At 50.5% G+C, this 22,473-nt stretch overlaps 1 protein-coding gene across 2 annotated transcripts in view; it reads right to left on the reverse strand.

The window, feature by feature from the left end:
• Positions 1 to 22,473, reverse strand: part of KLHL28 (kelch like family member 28) — a 403,361-nt gene that overhangs the window by 68,760 nt on the left and 312,128 nt on the right. For both annotated transcript variants that reach the window (XM_069637488.1, XM_069637489.1), the window contains exon 4: positions 21,739 to 21,947. In XM_069637488.1, the coding sequence (XP_069493589.1) occupies positions 21,739 to 21,947 (209 nt within the window). The remainder of the gene's footprint in view (positions 1 to 21,738; positions 21,948 to 22,473) is intronic.

The raw sequence follows: 22,473 nt of genomic DNA on the forward strand, positions 1-22,473 counted from the left end.
TGAATGGTGGTAATAGGTGATGCTGCTCGGGACTGCTCCTGTTAATTAGTTTTGGTGAGCACTCTGTCCTGCCGCTTCTGGCAGGGCTGCTTGTATGATCTGGACCGAGTTCCTACACTGGTCCCTTGCATGTTGTAGTCCAGTCCTGCTGCGACTAAGCCACTATAATTCAAGTAAGTGTTCCCGTTTGCCTTTCCTCGTCTGTTTTTGTTGTATTGTAAAGTTTGTTGGCTTGTACTGCTGTCCGTTCCACTTTTGATGTATGCTCTTTTGCTTACTTCCCTTGCAGGTGATGTTGCCGGCCCGGCAGAAGCTGCGGAGCTCGAGGATGCAACCGGAGGGAATGAGGGAATGAGGAACCAAGATGCAGCAGTACAGCAGCTGGTAAGTTGTTAACTAGGGGGCGTGCGGGGTTCAAATGCGGCGGGCCTAGGACGGATGTTCTAATCTTGTCTTTCTTCTTCACAAGGTCCGAGTTTGTGGATCGCACACCCGATGAGTCAGCACATGAGGATGTTCTCTGGAATAAAGGCTTTCAGCTCCTGGAAAGTTCTTGTAAAATAAAAGCACTCTTGCACTGAAATAAAGTGTACCTGCTCACGTCTCTATATGAGCCTGACGCCAAAGGTGCTAGGACTGAGTCCAGCCAGGGCCCCTGTGTTTATGGGTCCCAAAGGGACATAAGTGAGTCAAGTGACCCAGTGCCCCCATCACTAGATGGTGAGGTTTTTGTGTTCTGGGGCCTGTGCCAAGACATCCTCGCACCAAATGTTTTCAACTTTCACCTTCACAGATAACGAGTAGAGGAGGCATTCAGCAATTATTAATCTGCGCATGCATCAGGTCCGGTTCTCTGGGGAAGAGTACTTTGTGGTTCACACCAGGGGTAGGTAGACAGATTGGAGCATGGTGATTCAATGTGTATGCTTCTGATGAAAAGATAAGTTGAATTAATGCATGGAAATGCAGGGCCAAAAGATTAGATCTGTGCAGTTTTCGCTCTCTTGAAACGTGGCTCGTTCAATCAGCGCCAAGCACACTTCACAGTTTTGGCCTAGCACAGCCAGTGTGATCCACCCTTCTTCCACCACTACTGCTCCAAGTGCCAGCTGTGTGCTGGAGGATGAGAGAGTTGACGGCAATATGAACTTTACAGGCATACAGTCCCCGTCTATCGGTGCTCAGAAACTGCAGGTACATACAGTTCACTGCAGATTTTGCTCAATCCTGGGACTATGGAGCCAGAAAGTGCATTTATTTATTATCCTAGTTATGTTCATTTTTTTAGGTGGACTCCCTTAAAAGAGCAAAGCTCAGAAGCATCATTGAGACGAACAAGTTACTTTCTTACCTGGTAACGTTCTTTCGATGGGATGGTCCGACGACGTATTCCATATCAATGACATGTAATCACCACAGCTGTGCTGCTTCGGAAACTTTTTCGGCGTCTGCGTCCTGCGTCGATGACGTCGATGCGCCGCCGTCGAGGACCTCCTCTGACGTCCGACGTCATCCGATGTGATAAGTAGGACGCACGACGCCAGTAGCCTCAGTTGTAGTTTTTTTCCCCCAGAACGTGTGACATTAGTCAACTGCCAGTCCGACACAAAGCCTTGCGGAACGTAAGCTGCAATCGCAACAGAAATTCTGCAGCGGGGAAGGCAGGGTGGGAGCGATATGGAATACGTCGTCGGACCATCCCATCGAAAGAACGTTACCAGGTAAGAAAGTAACTTGTTCTTCGAGGGGATTGGGTCCTCCGACGTATTCCATATCAATGACAGACTCCCAAAGCAGTACCAAATCAAGGAGGAGGGAAAGAATTTAGAAACAAAATTTAGAATAGCCAATCAAATAGCAGAGCAAAGGACCGCCTTGCCAAAGGCCAGATCCTGCCCTCTGATGGAATCGAGGGAATAATGCCGTACAAATGTATGTACTGAAGCCCAGGTGGCAGCATCACAGATGTTGCGAATAGGAACACCCCTCTGCAGGGCAGTAGATGCAGCCACGCCCCTGGTAGAATGGGCCCGCAAGCCAGCCGGTGGGTCCTTACCCGCCAAGCGGTAACACTCCGAGATGGCCAAAATAATCCAGCGTGACAAAGTCTGTTTCGTCACAGCTTGCCCCAAGCGCTTACCAGCGTAACCAATAAAGAGTTGATCGTCCACTCTGACCCGGGACATGCGAGAAACATAAAAGCTCAAAGCTCTCCTAGGATCAAGCCTATGGAGCCTCTCCTCTTCCTTACCAGGATGCGGAGGAGGATAGAAAGCCGGAAGAACAATCTTCTGGGCCAAATGAAATTCCGTCACTACCTTTGGAAGAAAAGAAGGACGAACTCGAAGGACAACCCTGTCCTTGTGAAATACAGTGAAGGGTGGCTTAACAGAAAGTGCCTGTAACTCACTCACTCTGCGAGCGGAAGTAACCGCAACTAGAAACGCAGTTTTCAAAGTCAACAGTCTCAAAGGGCAAGAATGTAAAGGCTCAAACGGAGCACCCATAAGAAACCTAAGAACAAGGTTTAAATCCCAACCGGGCACCAGGAAAGGCGACGGAGGGAACACATTAGTGAGCCCTTTCAGAAACTGTGAAATTAAAGGGATTTTAAAGTAATTACATTCTTCAGATGAGCGCTTAAAGATGGACAGCGCCGCCAGGTAACCTTTAATGGTACCCACTTGCAAGCCCCTGTGGGCCAAAGAAAGCAAAAAGGACAGAACCATGGGGATGTCACATGCAAAAGGATCCACATTCTGAACTCTGCACCAGTCGCAGAACTTACGCCAACGGCAACGGTACAGAGACTTAGTTGCGGGCCTTCGGGCCGAAAGCAACACCTCCATCACGTCTTCAGGGAGGTCCCAATCCTTATACCTCAACCTTTCAGAAGCCAAGCGTGAAGGTTGAGGGATCCGACCTCTGGATGGAGAACCTGACCCCCCTCCCATGAGAGCAGATCGTCTCGGTAGGGAAGACGACGTGGAGGGCAGATGGACAAGTCGAGAAGGTCCGGGTACCACGTCCTCCGAGCCCACGCCGGAGCAATGAGGATCATCCGGGAACCGAACTTCCGCAACCTCCGCAGCACTTGCGGGATGACGGGGACTGGAGGAAACGCGTACAGCAGCGGGAATGACCACTCCACCACAAACGCGTCGCCTAAGGCTCCTTTCGGAGGAAATTCCCGCGAGCAAAACCTCTCGCACTTCCGGTTGACACTGGAGGCGAAGAGATCCACTTGAGGGGTCCCCCAAAGGGCGAAGATCTCCAGGAGAATCTCCTGAGCCAACTCCCACTCGTGAGAGATCGCGCTCTGCCTGCTCAGAGCGTCCGCCGTCACGTTTTCGTCTCCGGCCAGATGAACTGCCGAGATCGAAACTTCCTGCCGGATGGCCCAGAACTCGAGCTGCATCGCCTCCCTGCACAGAGGAAGTGACCCTGCCCCCCCCTTTTTGTTGAGGTAGTGCATGGCCACAGTGTTGTCCGTCATGATCAGGACAGCCTTTCCTCGCACAGTCGGCAGAAAAGCCTTCAGGGCTAGCCTGACGGCCCTCAGCTCCAACAGATTGATATGGAGTCTGGACTCCGACGGAGACCAACGACCGCTGACTGTCAGCCCGTTGGCATGAGCTCCCCATCCCGTGAGGGATGCATCCGTCACGATCGTCACCTCCGGCCAGGGTAGCCAAAACGGAGCCCCCTTCATCAAGTTGCCTTCGACAGCCCACCACAGAAGGTCCCGGGCGACCGAGGGCGGCACCTGAACCGGGTCCGACATCCTGCCGGAGGACTGCGACCATTGCGTCTTGAGTGCCCACTGCAAAGATCTCATCCGCAGGCGAGCCTCTGGCACCAGAAGAATGCAGGATGCCATGAGGCCGAGCAACCTCAAGAACTCGAACGCCGGGAGCGTCTGGGCATGCTGAAACTTGTGCACCATCTGCTGAATGTGAAGAGCCCTCACCTGGGGAGGAAAACACTGCCCCAGGGAAGTGTCGAGCACTGCTCCGATGTACTGGAGCCTCTGTGTTGGCGTCAAATGGGACTTCTTTAAATTGAGGGAGAAGCCCAGCCTGTGAAGGGAGTGGCAGGCGACGGACAGATGATCCAGGACTTGCTCGGGAGAGCTCCCCCTGATCAACCAATCGTCCAGGTAGGGGTAGACGTGAATCCCCCCTTGCCTGAGATGCGCTGCCACCACCACCATGAGCTTGGTGAAAACCCTCGGGGCGGAGGTCAAACCGAACGGCAGGACCCGAAACTGAAAGTGCGAGTCGCCAACCGCGAACCTCAGGTACTTCTTGTGCTTGGGATGGATCGGCACATGGAAGTAAGCATCCTTGAGGTCGAGTGACACCAACCAGTCCTGAAGCTGAAGGGCCTGGAGGACTTGAGAGAGAGTAACCATCTTGAACTTGTCCTTCCTGAGGAGTTTGTTCAAACCGCGCAAGTCCATGATGGGTCTCAAACCCCCGTCTTTCTTCGAAACCAAAAAATAAGGGGAATACCATCCCTTGTTCCTCTCCGCTACAGGCACCAGTTCTATGGCGCCTTTCTTCAGCAGGGCTTGAATTTCCTGCGCAAGGAGCGGATCCGGACTCTTCAAAGAGAGGTTCCCCGGTGGATTGTCGCGAGGCCTGTGCCGAAAGGGAAGACAGTAGCCGTGGGAAATGATCTCCAGAACCCACACATCTGAAGTAATGGCACGCCACTCTACAAGATGCTGCGCCAGCCTTCCCCCAACCGGCGAACCATGGTACATGGCCTCATGACTGAGTAGGAGCGGCTGCGGCGTTACCTGAGGGCAAAGAGGCAACTGCCCGAGCGGCCTTGGCACCACGGGTACCTTGTCGTCCACCTCTGGTACCCCTGCGTTGGCCCCTTTGACTGCCAGCTCCTCTCGCTCTACCAAAGGACGAGTAATAGCGAAAGGAGCCACCCCTCCACTGCTGTCCCCTAGGACGAAAAAGCGGAGGTTGGCGAACCGCAGCGCCCAACGACTTCGCTGCAGCTTTTGAGGTCTGCAACCTCTCAAGGCTCTCGTCAGCCTTGCTGCCAAAAAGATGTTCACCATCAAAGGGCATGTTGAGGAGCCGGGACTGCACATCAGGAGCAAACCCCGACTTCCGCAACCACGCAAACCTGCGTATCACGGTGCTCGCCGCCATGGACCTACTGACGAATTCAGCCAAGTCCAAACCCGACTGAACGGACTCACACATGGCATCCTTACCATCCTGGACCATAGCAAGGAAACCATCCCGTTCGACCCCTTCGGGAATATGTTCAGCCGCTAACGCAACACAGTTCCACAGAGTGTGCGTGAAACGCGACAAGGCACAAACGGAGTTGGCCGCCTGAAGCGCCATACCACCAGAAGAAAACACCTTCTTCGCCCAGCCATCAAAACGTTTGTCGTCCCTATCAGGAGGGATGGTAGGGTACGACGCCTGCTTTGCCGGGGCCGTGGCCGCCTGCACCACCAAACTTTCCGGAGTGGGGTGCCTGGTCAAGTAGCAGGGGTCGCCACTGGCTGGACGGTATTTTCGCGACAAGGATCTGCCCACTGCCGGGAGACTCTCCGGAGCAGTCCAAGCCGCCGCCACCCTACGCTGTAAAGCCATATGGAACGGCAGTACCGGGTCAGTTGGGGGACCAACATCAAGGATGTCCGTCAGATCATCCTGCACAAACTCACCTGGGGGAGCAGACCATCCCAGATACTCAGACACCCTAGCCATAAGGCGCCGGTATGAGGAATCGGCATGGGAGCCAGGCTCAGGCCGACCAAATTCCACCTCCGGAGAGGTGTCCAGTCCACTGGCATCATGCAGCGACTGCCTCAAATCGTCAAATTGACTATGGCCCGAGACAATGTCATCCGGCACCTGACTAGGAACCAGGCCATCCGAATCCTCATCCGCCTCCGAAATATAATCCAAGTGGTGGAAAGGCACCCGAGAGTGCCTGCTCTTAACCAGAGCCTTCCTAGGGGGAACACCCGAGACACGGGGCACCTCCGACACGAAAGGCGTCGATGGCGTCGAGCGAATCGGCGCCGACGTCGAGAAAACCGGCAACGGCGCCGAGAGGATCGGCGTCGACGTCGAGGAAATCGGCGTCGACGTCAGATGCAGCGCCTCCAGTATCGGCGGCGTCGACACAGCCCTCGAAGCCGGAGCTCCGAGCGTGTCCCTCGACGACCTGACCGTCGACGGCTTCGACGACTTCCTCGGAGCCGGAGCCTCGAGAAAGCCTGTCGACGCCCTCGACGCCTCAGACGTCGATGTCTTCCTCGAAGACATCACAGGTGCACACGGTCTCGATCGCGTCGAGGACCGGGACCTGGAACGGGTACGGCGAGAACGAGCCCCCTTGTCCGAACGGGACCTCTCCCGTGACTCGCGCCGACCACTCTTGCGAGCGGTGGCTCTCGACCTCTCACGGCCGACCCCACTCGGGGGCGCGGACGGTTGAGTACCCTGCGACTCAAGAATCGCCAACATCTTCTTCCCGAAGGAAGCCCATTCCTCCGGCGACGCACGGCTGGCGGGGAAACCGACGTGCCGGGCAGAGTCCTCTGAAGAGGACCTGGAAGGCGACCGGTGTCGGCGCTTCCGAGAATGCCTCGAAGAGGCCGAGGAGTGGCGAGACCGACTCCTAGAAGAAGACCGACGAGACTTCCGACGATGACGCGGAGAGTCACCCCTCGAATCATCCGTCGAAAGCCCCGCCGACTTCGACTTCCGGGGCTTGGACACCCGACCTACCGACAATTTCTTCTTACGTTCGCGTAAGGCCTTGGACGTGAGCGACAGGCAGTCGACACAGTCATCCGTGTCGTGGGCCTCCCCGAGGCACCAGAGGCAGGCATCGTGCGAGTCAGTCACCGACATCTTGGACCCACACTCCCCGCACTTCTTGAAGCCCGGACGCGGGGTTGAAGACGAAGTGGAAGACATCGTCGAAGGAACAATTCACAAACGAACAGGTTCGAAGAACCGGAAAGAACAGAACTCTAATGAGTCGAGGCTAGAACCGAGAAACACGAAGCAACACGTTCGCGGAAAAAACGGAACTGAGGCTACTGGCGTCGTGCGTCCTACTTATCACATCGGATGACGTCGGACGTCAGAGGAGGTCCTCGACGGCGGCGCATCGACGTCATCGACGCAGGACGCAGACGCCGAAAAAGTTTCCGAAGCAGCACAGCTGTGGTGATTACATGTCATTGATATGGAATACGTCGGAGGACCCAATCCCCTCGAAACAAAGTTCACATATTTTATCTGCTGCTCCTATGATGCAGCTATCTGTGTGCCAGCAACAGAGCCTCACTAACCAAAAGCACCAGTTTAAAAAAACCCTCTTCAGGGTTCATGCATTCCCACCTGAATTCCTTTATGCGCTATGGAGAGGATGGATGGATGGACGGACGGACGGAATAGGTTGGTGTATATATTAAGAACGGCACTTAGCTGTATTTGGCTTCCTCATCCCCTTGTATCAATTGTACCATTATCTAATGTATGCCATTTTGTATGCCACTTTGACACTTGTATCTTTTGTTACAAATGTATACCGTATTTCAGCGGACCAACCTGTAACCTGGTTCCACCATAACCTACTGTGCCCCTCCTCGCGGACCATTCTGTAACCAGGTCCTTCTATCCATTCACTGACTGCATCATCCTAGCCTGCCTTTGTATGTGCAATCTTCTGTAACCATTGCTGATTCTAAAGACAAAGCGCCCAGTTACCCTAGGGTTCGGCTGGGCTATACAAATAAACTAAGAGATCCATGGATGGCTGGATGGATGGATGGGCAGACAGGAGTTGGGCGAGCTGAAGGTTTGTGACAAAGAATCTGCATATCGGAGTTTATTGCACTACTTATTTTATTGCATGTCTTAAATCACTGAAAGTAAAGCGTGTTTACATAGATTTTTCAGGTTGGCATTATCTTGCATTCTGGGAGTTCTAGTTTACTATTCAGAATGTGAAAATTAAAGCAACAATTATATATATAATTATATATAAAATCTATAAAACATTATTACTGAAGGCCTTGAAATCCAAACTATTTGTACCCAGTCAAGCTTTGAAGTAGCGCTTTGCTGTTCAGCTAATGTTTGTGATCCTCCTAGTCCATTCCCAACACACCCTCCAGCAGCTGTTCGGCCATCCCACACCCTCCCTTTTGGATGCAGCCAGATAACCACTAGTTTCCTGTGTCCACTTCGACCACTGCATACATCACAGTCCCCAGAATAATACAACACATGCATTAACCCATTCCTTTCCATGCATAGCCTGTTCTCGAGGGGATGAGTTGTTGGATTGCCTTGGGGTACCCGGTGGCACCAATGGAGAGGGGTAGATTTTGGCAGCGTGGGCCAGCCCCGGTTCTCGCATCCAGAACATGGGGTGCATCTGTGATTCTTCTATATTGGTCAGTGATCCCTGTGGGACACAACCTAATTTGTCAGATTTCTGCAGGTGTGTTCACCCTCTGGATTATCATACCGGTGCATGCTATCAAGTATAACATGTTCTTGCAGGAGCTTTGCCCTGTAAGTTCAGAAAGTTGTGGGATCGCCAGTGGTACCAGGTGGTACCAACAAAGAGGTAGACATTGGCAGTGTGTGCCAGGTATTCCAGTCCAGCTTGCAGGATGCGAGATGCCTCGGTATGGCAGGTCACACCTAATGCCATAATATGCCTCCACAGATTTCTGCAGCAGGTGTCACCCCTTTGGTGATTTTACCAGTGGATGCAAAGTCGGGAATTGACGCAATGCGATTCACGGATGATGGTTTGAGGGCCCCTCTTTTTGAGGCGAAGGACGGGCTATTTTGTTTTTGTTTGTTTTTATTTTAGGCACCCGGGCCTATTTCTTTTTCCCAGTTTGAACCTGACCACATACATACACGGTGGGGGTCGGTGATTGACATCTTCGACCCGCAGTCTGGGCACTTCCTAAAGCCCAATTTAGGCATTGATGGTGTCGACGAAGAAGACATTTTTCAAACAAAAATCACTATTTTCACTGATGCGTGCCGTAATTATCTCAAAGCGTTAGCTCTGAAAAACGGAACTGAAGCCAACGGGCGCTGCGTGCACTACTTATACTGATGACGTTGACCGTTGAATGAAGGCCCTCGAGGGACATTGGCTCGACGACACTGTACACAGCACCCTCTGTCGAGAATTTTATTTACGAAGCAGCTGGAGAGATAATTATCATAAGATGAGGAATACTTGGGGGGGACGCAATCAATCGAAAGCTGCTTTTACTAAAAACAAAATCTCCTGCTCAGATCATAAACAGAAATGTCAAGGTATTGTGTTGTCAATAGTTCCGCCTTGTCAATGGCATTCTTCTAAAGTTCACAAGAGTTCAGAACGCCTCCCAGTCGCTTACAGTCTTAGCAAATCTTCCTCCAAAAGTCCTCCTTGATGGTGTGATCCAAATCCCGTTCTGTCTTTCCTGTAGATGTCAGTGTCTCTGCCACAAATTGACGATTCAGCTGGCGTTTCTCGAGTGGCAGAAAGAGTGAACTTGGTTTCTGGTCCCACTTTATACAGAGAACATGAGGGCCTATCACCTCCTTATTCTAGGGTCCTCATTCCTACCATCAGCAGCACATCTCTCCTACGGTTCTGAACCCAACCTTTCTTGACAGCACGTGCTTGTTGTACCTCCCACCACAGGCTTCACACATTCCAATTAAGGTTCCCCCCCCACCCCACTCTATGTCATGGGCTGTTTGCGCCCTCTCGTTCCTTCCTGCTTTCACTAGGTACCACCTTGCTAGCATTTTGGTTTTTCTCAGTCTCTTTCTGCACCGAATATACTCACAAACATCTATTAGATATTGCTCCCCAACCACCTCCTGGATGCTGCTCCCCATCCCCATCTAGTCTCTGGCCACCTCTGATCACCTTCTCTCCCCAAGCTTCTTCCTTCCACCATCTCCTTTCCGAATCACCAATCTGCTCCCAACTTCTGCCACAACCTTCTCCAAACACTCACACACTCCCTACTTCCGATGTTCTTTATATATTTCATTGGACACTCCACTGGGGCCGGTCTGAGTTTTAGGGTGTGTATGTATCCTTACTATTAGGACTTCAGGTGTAGCCTATTTTCCAATAGTTCAACAGATGAGCGGCGGGACCGTGACTAAGACGCAGGTCTTGCACCTGGGATTTCTCGTCTCTGTGCATCTGCGTGGGATTCTGTAAAGTGAAGCAGTGCATGCAATCGGGCCGGTGATCAGAGCCAGCACTTCGGTATAATATTTGGCGAGATCTGTGCTTGCATTTTGTTGAACATGAATGTGAGAGAGGGTGATTTGTTTCTGTTAAGGTCACAGAAATCCTGGATAAACATTTAAAGGGTAATTAGTACTTATTCCTCAGCCTGCAATAGACCTCTGGCCTGTAGCCAGGATGTGTGACACCCAAGATTCCTCCTCATACACTCCTCACCGGGCCATCATCTGCTGGCTCAGGGAGGTCCCTAGCCCCCTTCATCTCACTGCTAAAAGTCCCCAGATTAAGGCCGAGTTCTTCCCGACAGGTGCGTTAAGGAATGTGAACTGTGCGGAGAGCAAGATGCAGATATGTTAAAATGGGACAATGCACCATTCAGTACTGTATTATAACCCCCAACTAGAAAAATCGCACCTTGAATAAAAGGTGCTGAGTTTTGGGATGTCCACAAAATAGATTTGTTCTTAATAAGTGTAAAAGAAAAAAACAGAGAATGAGGCGTTATCCATTTGTTCCGTGGAGGCCATTAGTTTCCACTCTCCATTTTATTTATTTTTTAAAAAACGTATAGATAAAAGGAACCTTGAACAAATTAATACGGATCCACACACTATTTTAATTCAGATCAGGCATCCTACCGCTAGCCACACCATCTCCTGAAAAGCCTGCTCATCATATGGCCCTTTCTGCCCTCTTCTTAAAGAAATGTTCAGCATTTTATGTTCACTTGCCCCAATTCTTCAAAAAACCGAGGGAAACATTTAATTTTTGAGAAACCACAATTAAAAGGAACCTTCAGTATACAGAAAGGCTCTGCAAAGATACAACGCATAAGAACTTGGTGTTTGCAGTAGCCCAATACATATCCCTTGCTATTAAGTCGGAAGAAAAATGTAATTTGTGCAATTATGGGCATCGAACAGAGGACAATCCCAAGTGACAGTTCATGATACATTCAGATGGGACAGTTTTACTTTTGCATTACTTTAGCGAAGTTTTTGAATGATTAATGATTTTTAACTTCCTTTTTTTAAACATTGCATTACTGTATATTGTTTTTTTATGTGACTAGTCTTCATTATTTGCAAATGTGCTTTTATGACCATCTTTTGTCGAAATAAAGCGGACAATGAAAGTGGAGTCAACCCGGTAGTGACACCGACAGAAGGAAATCCACTAGACCAGAGGAAGGCAGTAGAACAGGGAGTAAGATTGAAAGGGCAAGAGGGAGGGTGTACATGTTCCTGCAACAAATGTTACATTCTTCCGGGTGACGGAAGAGGAATCATTCGATAGTGTTCTTGCTAATTAGCATTGTACAGATTGAGCTGCAATGCAGTATTAACTGTTTCCATCCATTAGTTTAAGTTCAATGCTTTTTTAAAGAAATACAATTCCAGGTACACAAATGTTAACCATTTCATCACGTGGATAGATCCATATTATGGGAGACCTGCAATGGCAGCACTGATGATGGGCTGCCGAGTATCAAGAAGCCACTGAATTACAATCTTGAAAGTGTTACCTCGGTATGAGAGGGGAAGTGAATTTATAAACTTTCTGCACAGCCCAATGCGTTAGAAAAGTTTGCATACTCAACCCACAGTCTTGAGAAATTGGTAGAGGTGGTGATGGATACACCAAAGTGGAAAGAAGCACTACCTCTGTGCTACTCTATGCAGACAATACACTTAATGGTTACCTGTACCTCAGTTGCTTTGCAAAAATAGGCTACAGTTTATGTGAACATTAGGAAAATAAAGACACTAACGCCCAATATTTCCAGGGTAATGTGGTTTAGCCCTAATAAGGGCAGAGTCTTCATGAAAGGAGGGAAGCTAGAGGTGGTCACACAATACTACCTGGGCCAAAGATTTGCTGAAAATGTATCATGGAAAACACACTGGTTAAAATTCAGAGTTATGGCTGTGCAATTCAAGGAGTGCAGACACGGCCTGAGCTGATTATAATGCCAACACCAGAAGTACAATAAGAATAGGCAGCAGGTTTTGTGGTAATGAACTGGGAATGCTCAAGACCACTTTTCTAAAAGGTGTGGTGGGTCCCAAACTCCACAATCAATGACTGGTTATATCTGGAAACTAGGCTGATACCATTTAGAACGTAAAGGTCATTGGCTTTGTTAAAGACTGTAGAAAACAGTATGGACACATCCATTTTTTGACACTAACCCAGAGTGTAGTAAAAATAATGGTATACTGCATGAGGAGGGAATGCAGACACCATGGTTTGGGCACATACACCACTCCATAGAGTCATTATGTGGTGCCCATTTATTCTGGATATTCAATCCTCTAACAATAGCCAAAAGAAAAATAATAATTCATTAGGTTACCGACACAGCCTATAACAAATAGGATAAACCAGAATCCTAGAACTTGTAAAGAGTGGCAACTGATCTTCCTTTTAAATCTGAATATGGAGGAGAAAAATATCTTGACTACTTAAGTTAGCAATCCTGAGAAGGAAATGACTGCAGGGTTTGGTCAATTGGAGATCAGTCCTAAAAGCTATAAGGCCAGAAAATTAAAGGTGAATTACACTCTGCTATGAGGGAAGTTCCCAACCCAACCAAAGTAAAAAAGGGTTTTCGCCTAGTCCAAATAAACAGTCTTCGGTCTAAATCCTACATAGCTAACTGGCCCTACCATGTAAGAAAAATACCAAACACAAATGAAAAGGGAGGCTTGTTCAATAGCCTCGGTTTGGACTTCGGCCTGGCCCAATTGTAGCTATTTTGGTTTCAGTCTTAAAATTCTGATAGATCGTCTTCACAATTTTAGAACCAAACCCTTTTGGAAAATCAAGAACTATCTTCTGTAAGGGTTTCCCGCTCCCTCTGACAAGGAAGCAGTTTCTTACTCTTTAATGTACCAAACCCTCTGCTTTCTTTTACTCTGTCTCAACATGGGACCTCAGTCTGTGGTTCCATTACCTTCTTGGCGTTTACCTGAACTTTGGGAAAATATACAGAAACTGTATATCACTCTTATTTAGTGAGGACTGTGTGACCGTCTCACTCTGAACTTGGTGTGCTTTGTTGGCTATTTCAGCCCAGTCTTAAATCGTCCCTTTTCTCTATGGCTTAGAGTGGGGCTGGGTGCCCTTTACGTTCTTGTAACTGTTCGTAGTATTTTTATATTTGCTCTGAGTTCCGTACCTGCGTCGGTTTGTGTGTCCCTGGAAACCTGCAGCTCTCAGTCGCCAGCTTCCACAGGTCTGTAGCATCTCTTTCCCTGTCAGCGCCTCTCATGGAGTGAAAGACGCTAGTCAGTGGGATCTCTGGCTCCTCTCGGGTCTCAGCATTGGTTGCTGGGCACCAGGCCCAACACTGCTAGTCAGTGGTCATGCCACCTGAGAAGACTTGTCTTTCCGTCCTCCGTCTCGCCTTGACTGGAGCCTTGTCCTCGATTTAGGCACCCGCCATTCAGCCTCCAGCTAGCGGGTATCTTGTTCTGCTCATCATTGCTTGATCCGTGGTTGGACGTAGTTGCGCCCCTCTGGGATGCAGATGCTCCAGGGCCTTGCCTCTGCATAGCACTCATTCTCCTCCCACCATGGGAGTTCCCTCTCCATTCACAAAATGCTTGAGTCTTACACATGTAATTAGAATGAATGAAATGATGTCCACTTTCCATGATTATGGCACTCAGGCGAGGCTCACCATTATCTGAAGCCAATCGAAACACAGAGGAACTTTGTGATGTATAGTTCTAACAGGGATGTAACAGTTTTTCTGGCATCCATATATGCAGAAAGGGTAGTTTTGACTGAATTCCATGCTGGAATGGGAGTCCTTGTCCACAAGAGGGCAGTTACTCCCATCGAGGTCCCACTTTCCCAGACCCATGGGGCTGGGGGGGGGTGTCTTGCATAGAGGGCTCACCTCCCTAGCCTCAACAGGGGGTGGCTCCCCTTTGGGGAGAAAGGACGAACTTGTCCAGATTCATCACATCCCAGAAAATGAAATTCCGTACATTTAAATGGTAACTTTTATGCATCAACAGGATACTGTTGGTCATGGCTTAACTCGCGCTTTAGGTATGTTATTAAAATGGATCTCCAAGGGGCGTGGCCTGGAGCGCCACGGATGAGGCTGCTCCGCTGATGGCCTCCGTAGGGACCCGCGGCCTCAACTAAGATTGAGCCGGCTCCAGCAACGCTGCTGCCGTCCCTCTGACAGGAGAAGCTGGCGGAATCTCTCCCGCACCCTCCGCTCCAAGTTTGAAGAGAATCGTACCAGGAGCGCCGAGAACGAGGTCGAGGAACTTGGCGCGGATCTTCACGACAACGGGCCAAGATGGCGGCCGCGACCCGGATCCCGCATTATCGTCCCCGGCATCCAGCGATGAGACGCCCATAACACCTCCGGCTCTCTCCCGCCGCCCCGATCCTGAGCCCCGTGTCCGGGGACTGCTGAGGAGTCGACGGCTCCATTCTACCCCCCCGGGCTCGACTCCGGGCCCCCCCATCGGCCCGCCCCTCCCCCACCGGAGCTCGCTGGGGCGGAGGCCGGGGTCGCTCCCAGCTTGCTTTTTTCTTCGGAGGGCCGCCGGCTCCCTGGAGAGACTACCGAGCCCCCGGAGCCCTCCAACTCCTAGACCCCCCCCCACCTCCATCACTGGCAACGATCAGCTGGGGGGGAACCGGCGAGACGACGACCGGAGTCTTCTACCGGCCTCCCAACACTCCACCTTGGGCCCCGGGAGTGGAGGTCCCCCGCCCCGGATACAGACCCCCTTCCGACTTCCTGGGGCGCCCCTGCCCACCAAAGACCTAGCCGGCGGAGGAAGGGGGCCACGCAGCTACCTTGGAGCCTAACCATCCCCCCCGAAGCGCCCTTCCAAGGGCTCTCAGCTTGAGCAAAATGTCGAGACTCACCAGACCTGCCAAAACTGCAGACATCTCCACCATGCTCATGACAACAGACAAGACACGGAAACCGGACTCCACGCCCAAACTCACCCCGCAAAAGCCCCCAGAAGAACAGGGTAATCTCGCTACCAGAGATGACTTGATGGCCTTCATGTGGGACATTAAAACCGAGATCCGGTCCTGCATGACGGAGCTCACCACTCGACTAGAGCAGACAGATCAACGACTCACAGAAGCGGAACAGAGAATAGGTGAGGTTGAAGATTTAACCCAGAACCATGATGCAACAATAATAGGAATGCAACGCGAGATCCGAGCTCTTCAATCCAGCAATGAGATCCTCACATATAAGCAAGAGGACTTAGAAAACAGAGCCCGACGGAATAACCTGCGCATCCGTGGAGTCCCGACAACGGTCCAAGATAAAGAGCTCCCGGAATATATAGGCAACTTTTTCCAAGCTCTCCTCCCGCTCATGGACAAACCCCAACTCGTTCTGGACAAAACTCATAGATTACGCCCGAGACGGGGAGCAGACTCAGACGGCCCCCCGGACGTCATTACCAGAGTACACTTCTACGCTACCAAGGAGGCCATCTCGGCGATAAGCCGCACCAAAGATGAACTGTCATTCATGGGCACCCCCCTGCAAATATTCCAAGATCTCTCCCCGATCACCATACAGAAAAGGAGAGCTCTCAAGCCTTTGACCCAGTTCCTCCAGAGTCAGCAGATCCGCTACCGTTGGCTCTTCCCAGCCACACTGCAATTCACGTACCAAGGTACTCTACGTAAAATTAGCCACCCGGAGGACGCGAAGTCAATCGTACCCCCGAGCTCCCCGGGGACCTCACCCACCCCCAGTCCACACCTCCCGCCAGAGGAACCGGATCAATCACCCAAGAGACGGCAGCAACCCTGGTCGACGGCACAGAGACGCCGTAAGGCAAAATGATTCCCATAGCGCAGGGACCGACCCTGGAGCCAAAATGAAGCAAGGCAGCGCCGCGGGCCCTGAACGGCCCAGTCCCCTCTCCAAGGAGTATGTCATCTCCCCACCCTTGGAGCCGAACCGATCTCGATGGTTCGACCCCCGCCCCGTTGGCGAGGAAAACTGTTTGGGCCCTGTTGGCCGTGGTGGAGGCTGCGCTGAAAACTTCGGCCCCCCACACAGTTGGGAGTTCTCCCACCCGTTTAAATTCGCCTGCCCGTTGGTTGGCCCACTCAGATAAAAAGCTACCCTCCCGTTGGAGGATGCAAAAAATTTGGCTGCAGGAGGACCTGGCTAACCCGGAATCACAAAATGAAGACTGAATACCCCCAGCCCTCCCACGAGGATCAGTACCCCACCCCGGAAGACACCCAGGAGGCCCCCCTACCGATCCAGAAACTAAAGTTCCTAACGTTGAATGTAAGAGGCCTAAACGCCCCACAGAAACGGAAAGCGATCCTACAACGCCTCCAGAATGACAAGGCCTCCGTTGTCTTCTTACAGGAGACACACCTGATCCCAGCGGACTTCACAAGACTCAGAGATCGGCAATTCCCAACACAGTTCCTAGCATCGAATGGAACGAAGAAGGGTGGCACGGCTATCCTAATCGCCAAAGGTTTGAGGCCGCAAATACTAGACTCTAAGCAGGACCCCGAGGGCCGCTTCGTGGCGGTGAAATGCCGGATGCTCGGCCAACTATATACGCTGATCTCAATATATGCTCCGAATCAAGAACAGGCAGCATTCTACTCAGCTCTGGAAAGCTCCCTCCTACCATTTGCTGAGGGTCAGACCATCATCGGGGGAGACTTCAACGGAGTCCCCAACCCACTAGTAGACAGATCACACCCCCCCGCACGCAGAGACTTCGGCTTGGCGATCGCTCTGCTGAGATTGTTCCGAACCTTTGAAGTGGTGGACACCTGGAGGATCCTCCACCCAGAAGAGCGAGACTACTCATGCTTCTCTTACGTGCATAGAACTTATTCACGCATTGACCTCCTGCTAGCATCCCCACAGATCCTAGCATACACAGACGACGTCCTCATAGGCCCCAGATTTCACTCAGACCATGCACCCGTAACGCTAACGCTAAGAGCCTACAACCCGGACCCACCCCCAAGACGCAGATGGTCCCTTTACGACCCGATCCTAAATGACATGGCCACGAGAGACGTGATAGCCAAAACAATCAAACAGTTCTTCGAGGACAACAAAAACGAAGACACCTCCCCAGCGACCACATGGGACGCAATGAAGGCCGTGGTGCGAGGAGTTCTGATTTCCCGGGGAGCAGCCTACCATAAGCAAAAACAACAGGCCCGACGCACGCTAGAGGACAAGGTCCTGGAGGCAGAGACGGCGTGCAAGGCTAAAAATTGGTCCCCAAGAACTTACCGAGCCTTACAGATGGCCAGGAAGAAGCTAGAGGCCCACTACGCAGAGGATACAGCCCAGCTGCTAACCAAAACGAAGCAGGGCTACTACGCCAGAGGAAACAAAGCAAATAAATTCCTGGTGGAAAAACTGGCAAGAACCAAGAGAAGGAACACTGTATTAAGCCTCCGGGACCCTCAGGGTATAGTCAAAGTCGCTGACCAGGAGAAGCTAAGAATCGCAGAAGCCCACATAACAGAAACTATGTCAGCTACCCAAAGACCCCGCGAAGAACAGCAATCCTACCTACGGGAAGCCGCCTTACCGAAGCTCTCGGACACGAGTAGAGAAGAGTTGGAGGCCTCGATCACCAGTGAAGAGATCGATGAGGCCATTAAAAGCTTACGAACTAGAGCCCCGGGCCCAGATGGTTTCTCATCCCGATTCTACAAACTCTTCCGGCCCCAGCTACTAGCTCCGATGATGACACTCTTCAACTCCTTCGCCGCATCTGGATCAACAACTCCATCAATGAAAGAGTCAATAACGGTATTAGCGTTGAAACCAGGAAAAGACCCCAGCGACGTTGCAGCTTACCGACCCATCTCCTTGTTAAACCTGGATGCGAATATCTATTCGAAGGTCTTGGCGAACCGATTAGCGAAGTTGCTTCCAGACATCATAGACCCAGACCAGACTGGATTTATCCTAAACAGAGCCACCACAGATAATACACGCAGAGTCCTCAACTTAATCGAGATAGCCAAACAGAGCTCGAAGAAACTCACCCTCCTAGCCTTGGACGCGACCAAGGCTTTCGACAAAGTGGATTGGTCGTTCCTCCGCTTCACCCTGGAAGCGTTTGGTCTTGGGCCCACCTTCTTAAAGCTCACCTTAGCGAATTACCAATCCCCGACCACCCTCCTCCGAATGAACGGCCTCCTGTCTAACCCGATCTCCCTAACCTGCGGCACCAGACAGGGGTGCCCCCTCTCTCCCTTGCTATTCGCTATGGTTATGGAATCATTGGCCCAGCGGATCCGCCTCAACTCCAGAATCAAAGGCCCCCAAGTTGGCACCACCCAGCACAAGATCGCGCTCTACGCTGATGACGTGATGCTATCCATCACAGACACCTCACATTCCTTAAGAGCCGCCCTAGCGGAAATCCATCGATTCGGAAGGGTGTCCGGATTCGCCATTAACCTGATGAAATCGGCAGCAATGGGGATAGGCTTAGACCAAAGGGACAAGGCATCCTTCAGCGCCCAATGCGCAATCCCACTAAATGACACCTCCATCCCCTACCTCGGGGTGCAGATCCCCGCTGACCCGGGAGACATCTACCGGACAAACTTCCCGCCTCTGATGAAAACGTTGGAAAAAGACCTAGACACCTGGCACAAGCAGGAAATATCCCTAATAGGCCGCATCACGGCCTGTAAGATGAATCTGTTGCCACGATTCCTATACGCATGCTCAGCCCTCCCCGTCATTGTCCCCCGCCCACAACTACAGAGACTGCAGAGAAAGATACTGGAATTCATATGGAGGAGGAAAAAGGCCCGCATTCCACGGAGGACCATGCTCTGCGCTCCGGGCCGGGGGGGCCTAGGGGTCCCGGACCTTCAAAAATATCAAATGGCGGCGCAGATAGCCCACACCCGGGCGTGGACTATGACGTCGGGACGCCCCAAATGGATGGACATAGAGCAATCCAGACTACCCCTCCCACTGCGCTTCCTGTTACACCTCCCATCTGCGCTGCGCCGGACATGGCCAGCCATCCTATCTTCAACCAGGCACACGCTGAAGGCATGGGATTGGGCCCGCAAACTCAGAGGTATTCCGAGAACCCTGGGCCCCTCGGCCCCAGTCTTCCACAATCCAGCGTTCTCGCCGGGAGCTCACCCCTCGAACTTTAAAAATTGGATCGCGGAAGGCCTCAGCTCCCTAAGCCAACTATTTGAGGGAACACAGCCGCTGACATTCGCCCAATGCAAAAGAGCGTTTAATCTAGCGGAGTCGGACAGGTTCTCATACTGCCAAATCAGACACTGGTGCACACAACCCCAAACACGGGAGGCGGCCACTCGGGCCCAGGACGCCTTGGAATTGACGGTGACGGACCCTCCAGCCCGAGGGAGGATCTCGACACTATATCGATTATTCCAGGAGGACCTCCTGACAAATAGAGCGACTTACATGGCCCGGTGGGAAAAGGACCTGGGGCATCCAATCCAGGATCAAGACTGGACTGATATCTGGTCCCGCACGCACTCATCCTCCTTCTGCATCACCAACCGAGAATGAGCACATAAACTACTCATGAGATGGTACTACCCGCCCCTGCAACTACACCACTTCAATCAGTCGCTAGACCCACAGTGTTGGCGTCGATGTGGCCTGCCAGGCTCCTATCTACATATGTGGTGGTCATGCCCGGTGGTGAAGGCCTTTTGGACCCAATGTATAGCGGCCATCACAGACATAACCCAGATCCCGCTACCACTGGAACCAGAATCGCTGCTGCTGGGGACCCCGATACCGGACACCTACCCGAGGTCGGGGACATCTGCAGCTCTCATCACTCAATTACTCCTAGCCGCTAAAATCACAATAGCCCGGGCATGGAAGGCCCCAGAGGGTCCCCTAACAGTGTTGTGGTGGCTAAAAATTTGGGACATCTTCATTGCTGAGAAAGTTATGGCAGCAAACAGAGGCCACCTACATCGTTTCACGAACATTTGGTCGCCGGTGATAGACTATGACCTTCGCTTCCCGGCGCTAACATACAAGCCGCGCCTAGTGCAACAGGCCCAACGAGCTGCGGATAGAGACCAGTCTCAGACGAGCGAGGAGCAGGCCCCGGAGGATAGCCAGTTACAGGACTTGGAGACGTAAGCCTGGAGAAGAGTGGAGATGTCGAACCGAGGTAGGAGGAGACAGGAGCGGATGAGCCCTGAATCGGACCTGAGGGGGGGGGGGGGAAAAGAGACAATCCACTGTGAACTGTTGAGTCTAGGAAGTGGGTTTGGGTGCCGGGGGATAGACGATGTGATATTTATGCTGTGATAAAGTGTTGATTAGACATGTTAAACTGTTCTCCTGTATGCCAACCGAAAATAAACAAGTTAAAAAAAAAAAATGGATCTCCAAAACCAATTTATATTAATCAAAAAGGGACTATAGATCCGACATGTAATCGGTTTTCATTTGTAGAGACTTCTATTCATAGTTATTGACCGTTTTGTATTTTAATGACTATTTAAATGCATGAGTCAAGGTTTAATTGAACCAAATAAAACTTACATTGATTGAGGTCCTTAAGCAACCAACCAAAAATGAGGACATTCAACCTCAGGATCCTTACTACAACTATTATGCAGTCAACATTTTGATTGGAAATTCAGATATTATTTGACAATACCCATTGTGTGCACAAATTGAGAAATGTTTGCTGTAGGGACTTTTGGTGTGATTTATTAAGAATTTAAACGTCAGTTTCATGTATATTTAGAAAATAAAAAAAGCTTCTGGTGCAAAAGCCCCATTAACAAAAAAAAAACAGTGCGAGAATAAACCTATCACACAAAATACAGTCTTTTTAGTCTATTTTTCCCCCACTTCGATGCACTCTTGCTCTGTTAGTGTGGGTAGTGGAAACCCTCTGATGAGATCACAGGAAGGAAGATGCGCTCCACAGAAGGAACATGTTAACTTGCAAGCTACACCTCCAAAACTAAAACAAAGGGGGTGGACGCTGGATTGAAGTATAGAGGGTATGTTATTTTTTCAATGAGGATTCTACTTTCAATACTACTTTTTTGTAACCTTCATGAATATGAATAATACTGTGCATTGTAAAATGTATGTAAAAGCCACTACCTACTCGGACAGCGCTAGTTAAACACATTTTTTTTAAAAATAAGGTACACACAGACTTGCACCGTTGAACAAATGTCTTACAATTCCTGTAGTTGTCAGGTCTTATTTAAATGGATATATAATTGGACCCAACACTGGACAGAGTTTAGGCCAAGGGCAAAAACTATTTATGAAATGGACACCTCGATAATGTTCTACATCCCCTCATCCACATAAAATAGGGACATCATATATGCAAACACACATTATAGACATCAAGATCGTGTTATTGTTCGTTCAAATATTTAGAACTATTGTACCTGTTCTGGGTTCCTTCATGGGTCTGCAAACAGTCCACTGGTTTTGATGAGGATCAAATCTCTCAATGCTTGATAAGTGAGACACACCATTGTGTCCACCCACAACGAATATGAAGCCCAGCATGACACCAACACCAAAGTTGATTCTTTTGTCAGCCATCGACGCAACCATTTCCCAGGAGTCCTTGCTTGGATCATAGCGCTCCACACTATGTAGACAAAAAAGTATTCTATAAGTTTCCAAAAAGTGATAGGTAAAGCAGTACTGAATTTAATGTACTACAATTAACCAGTAATTGCCCTAATTAAGGATTGCAGTAATCTTTGCACTCTTTGTGAAGATCTCTACCTACTGGACAGTACTGGAAACCATGCTCAACTTAACAAGAAGAAAGGGCAAACGGGCAAGAAGGGGGGGGGGGGCAAGAAGGATACTCCCTTCTGCGTCTGGTCCACATGCTCACTCTGAATTCTTGACTCTTTGCTTCCTTAACACTGGCTAGCCTGTGTAATTGTAGCTCTATTAGGAGAGCAGGTCATGAACTTCTAACTTATTTCCAAACAAGAGGGAAAAATGGCAGCAAAGGCTGTCATGCAACAAGATAGCAAAATCTGATGTCCCACCACCTATCTAAACTCACAAACCTTTTAAGGGGTGTCTAGGATGCAGTCCGTGTAGAAAGCATGTGAGGTTGACGATTCAAGCATGTGAGGTTGACGATTCAGATGTTACAT

Source organism: Ambystoma mexicanum, chromosome 14 (genome assembly GCF_040938575.1).
Source record: "Ambystoma mexicanum isolate Mex_15411 chromosome 14, UKY_AmexF1_1, whole genome shotgun sequence".
NCBI classification, from domain to species: domain Eukaryota; kingdom Metazoa; phylum Chordata; class Amphibia; order Caudata; family Ambystomatidae; genus Ambystoma; species Ambystoma mexicanum.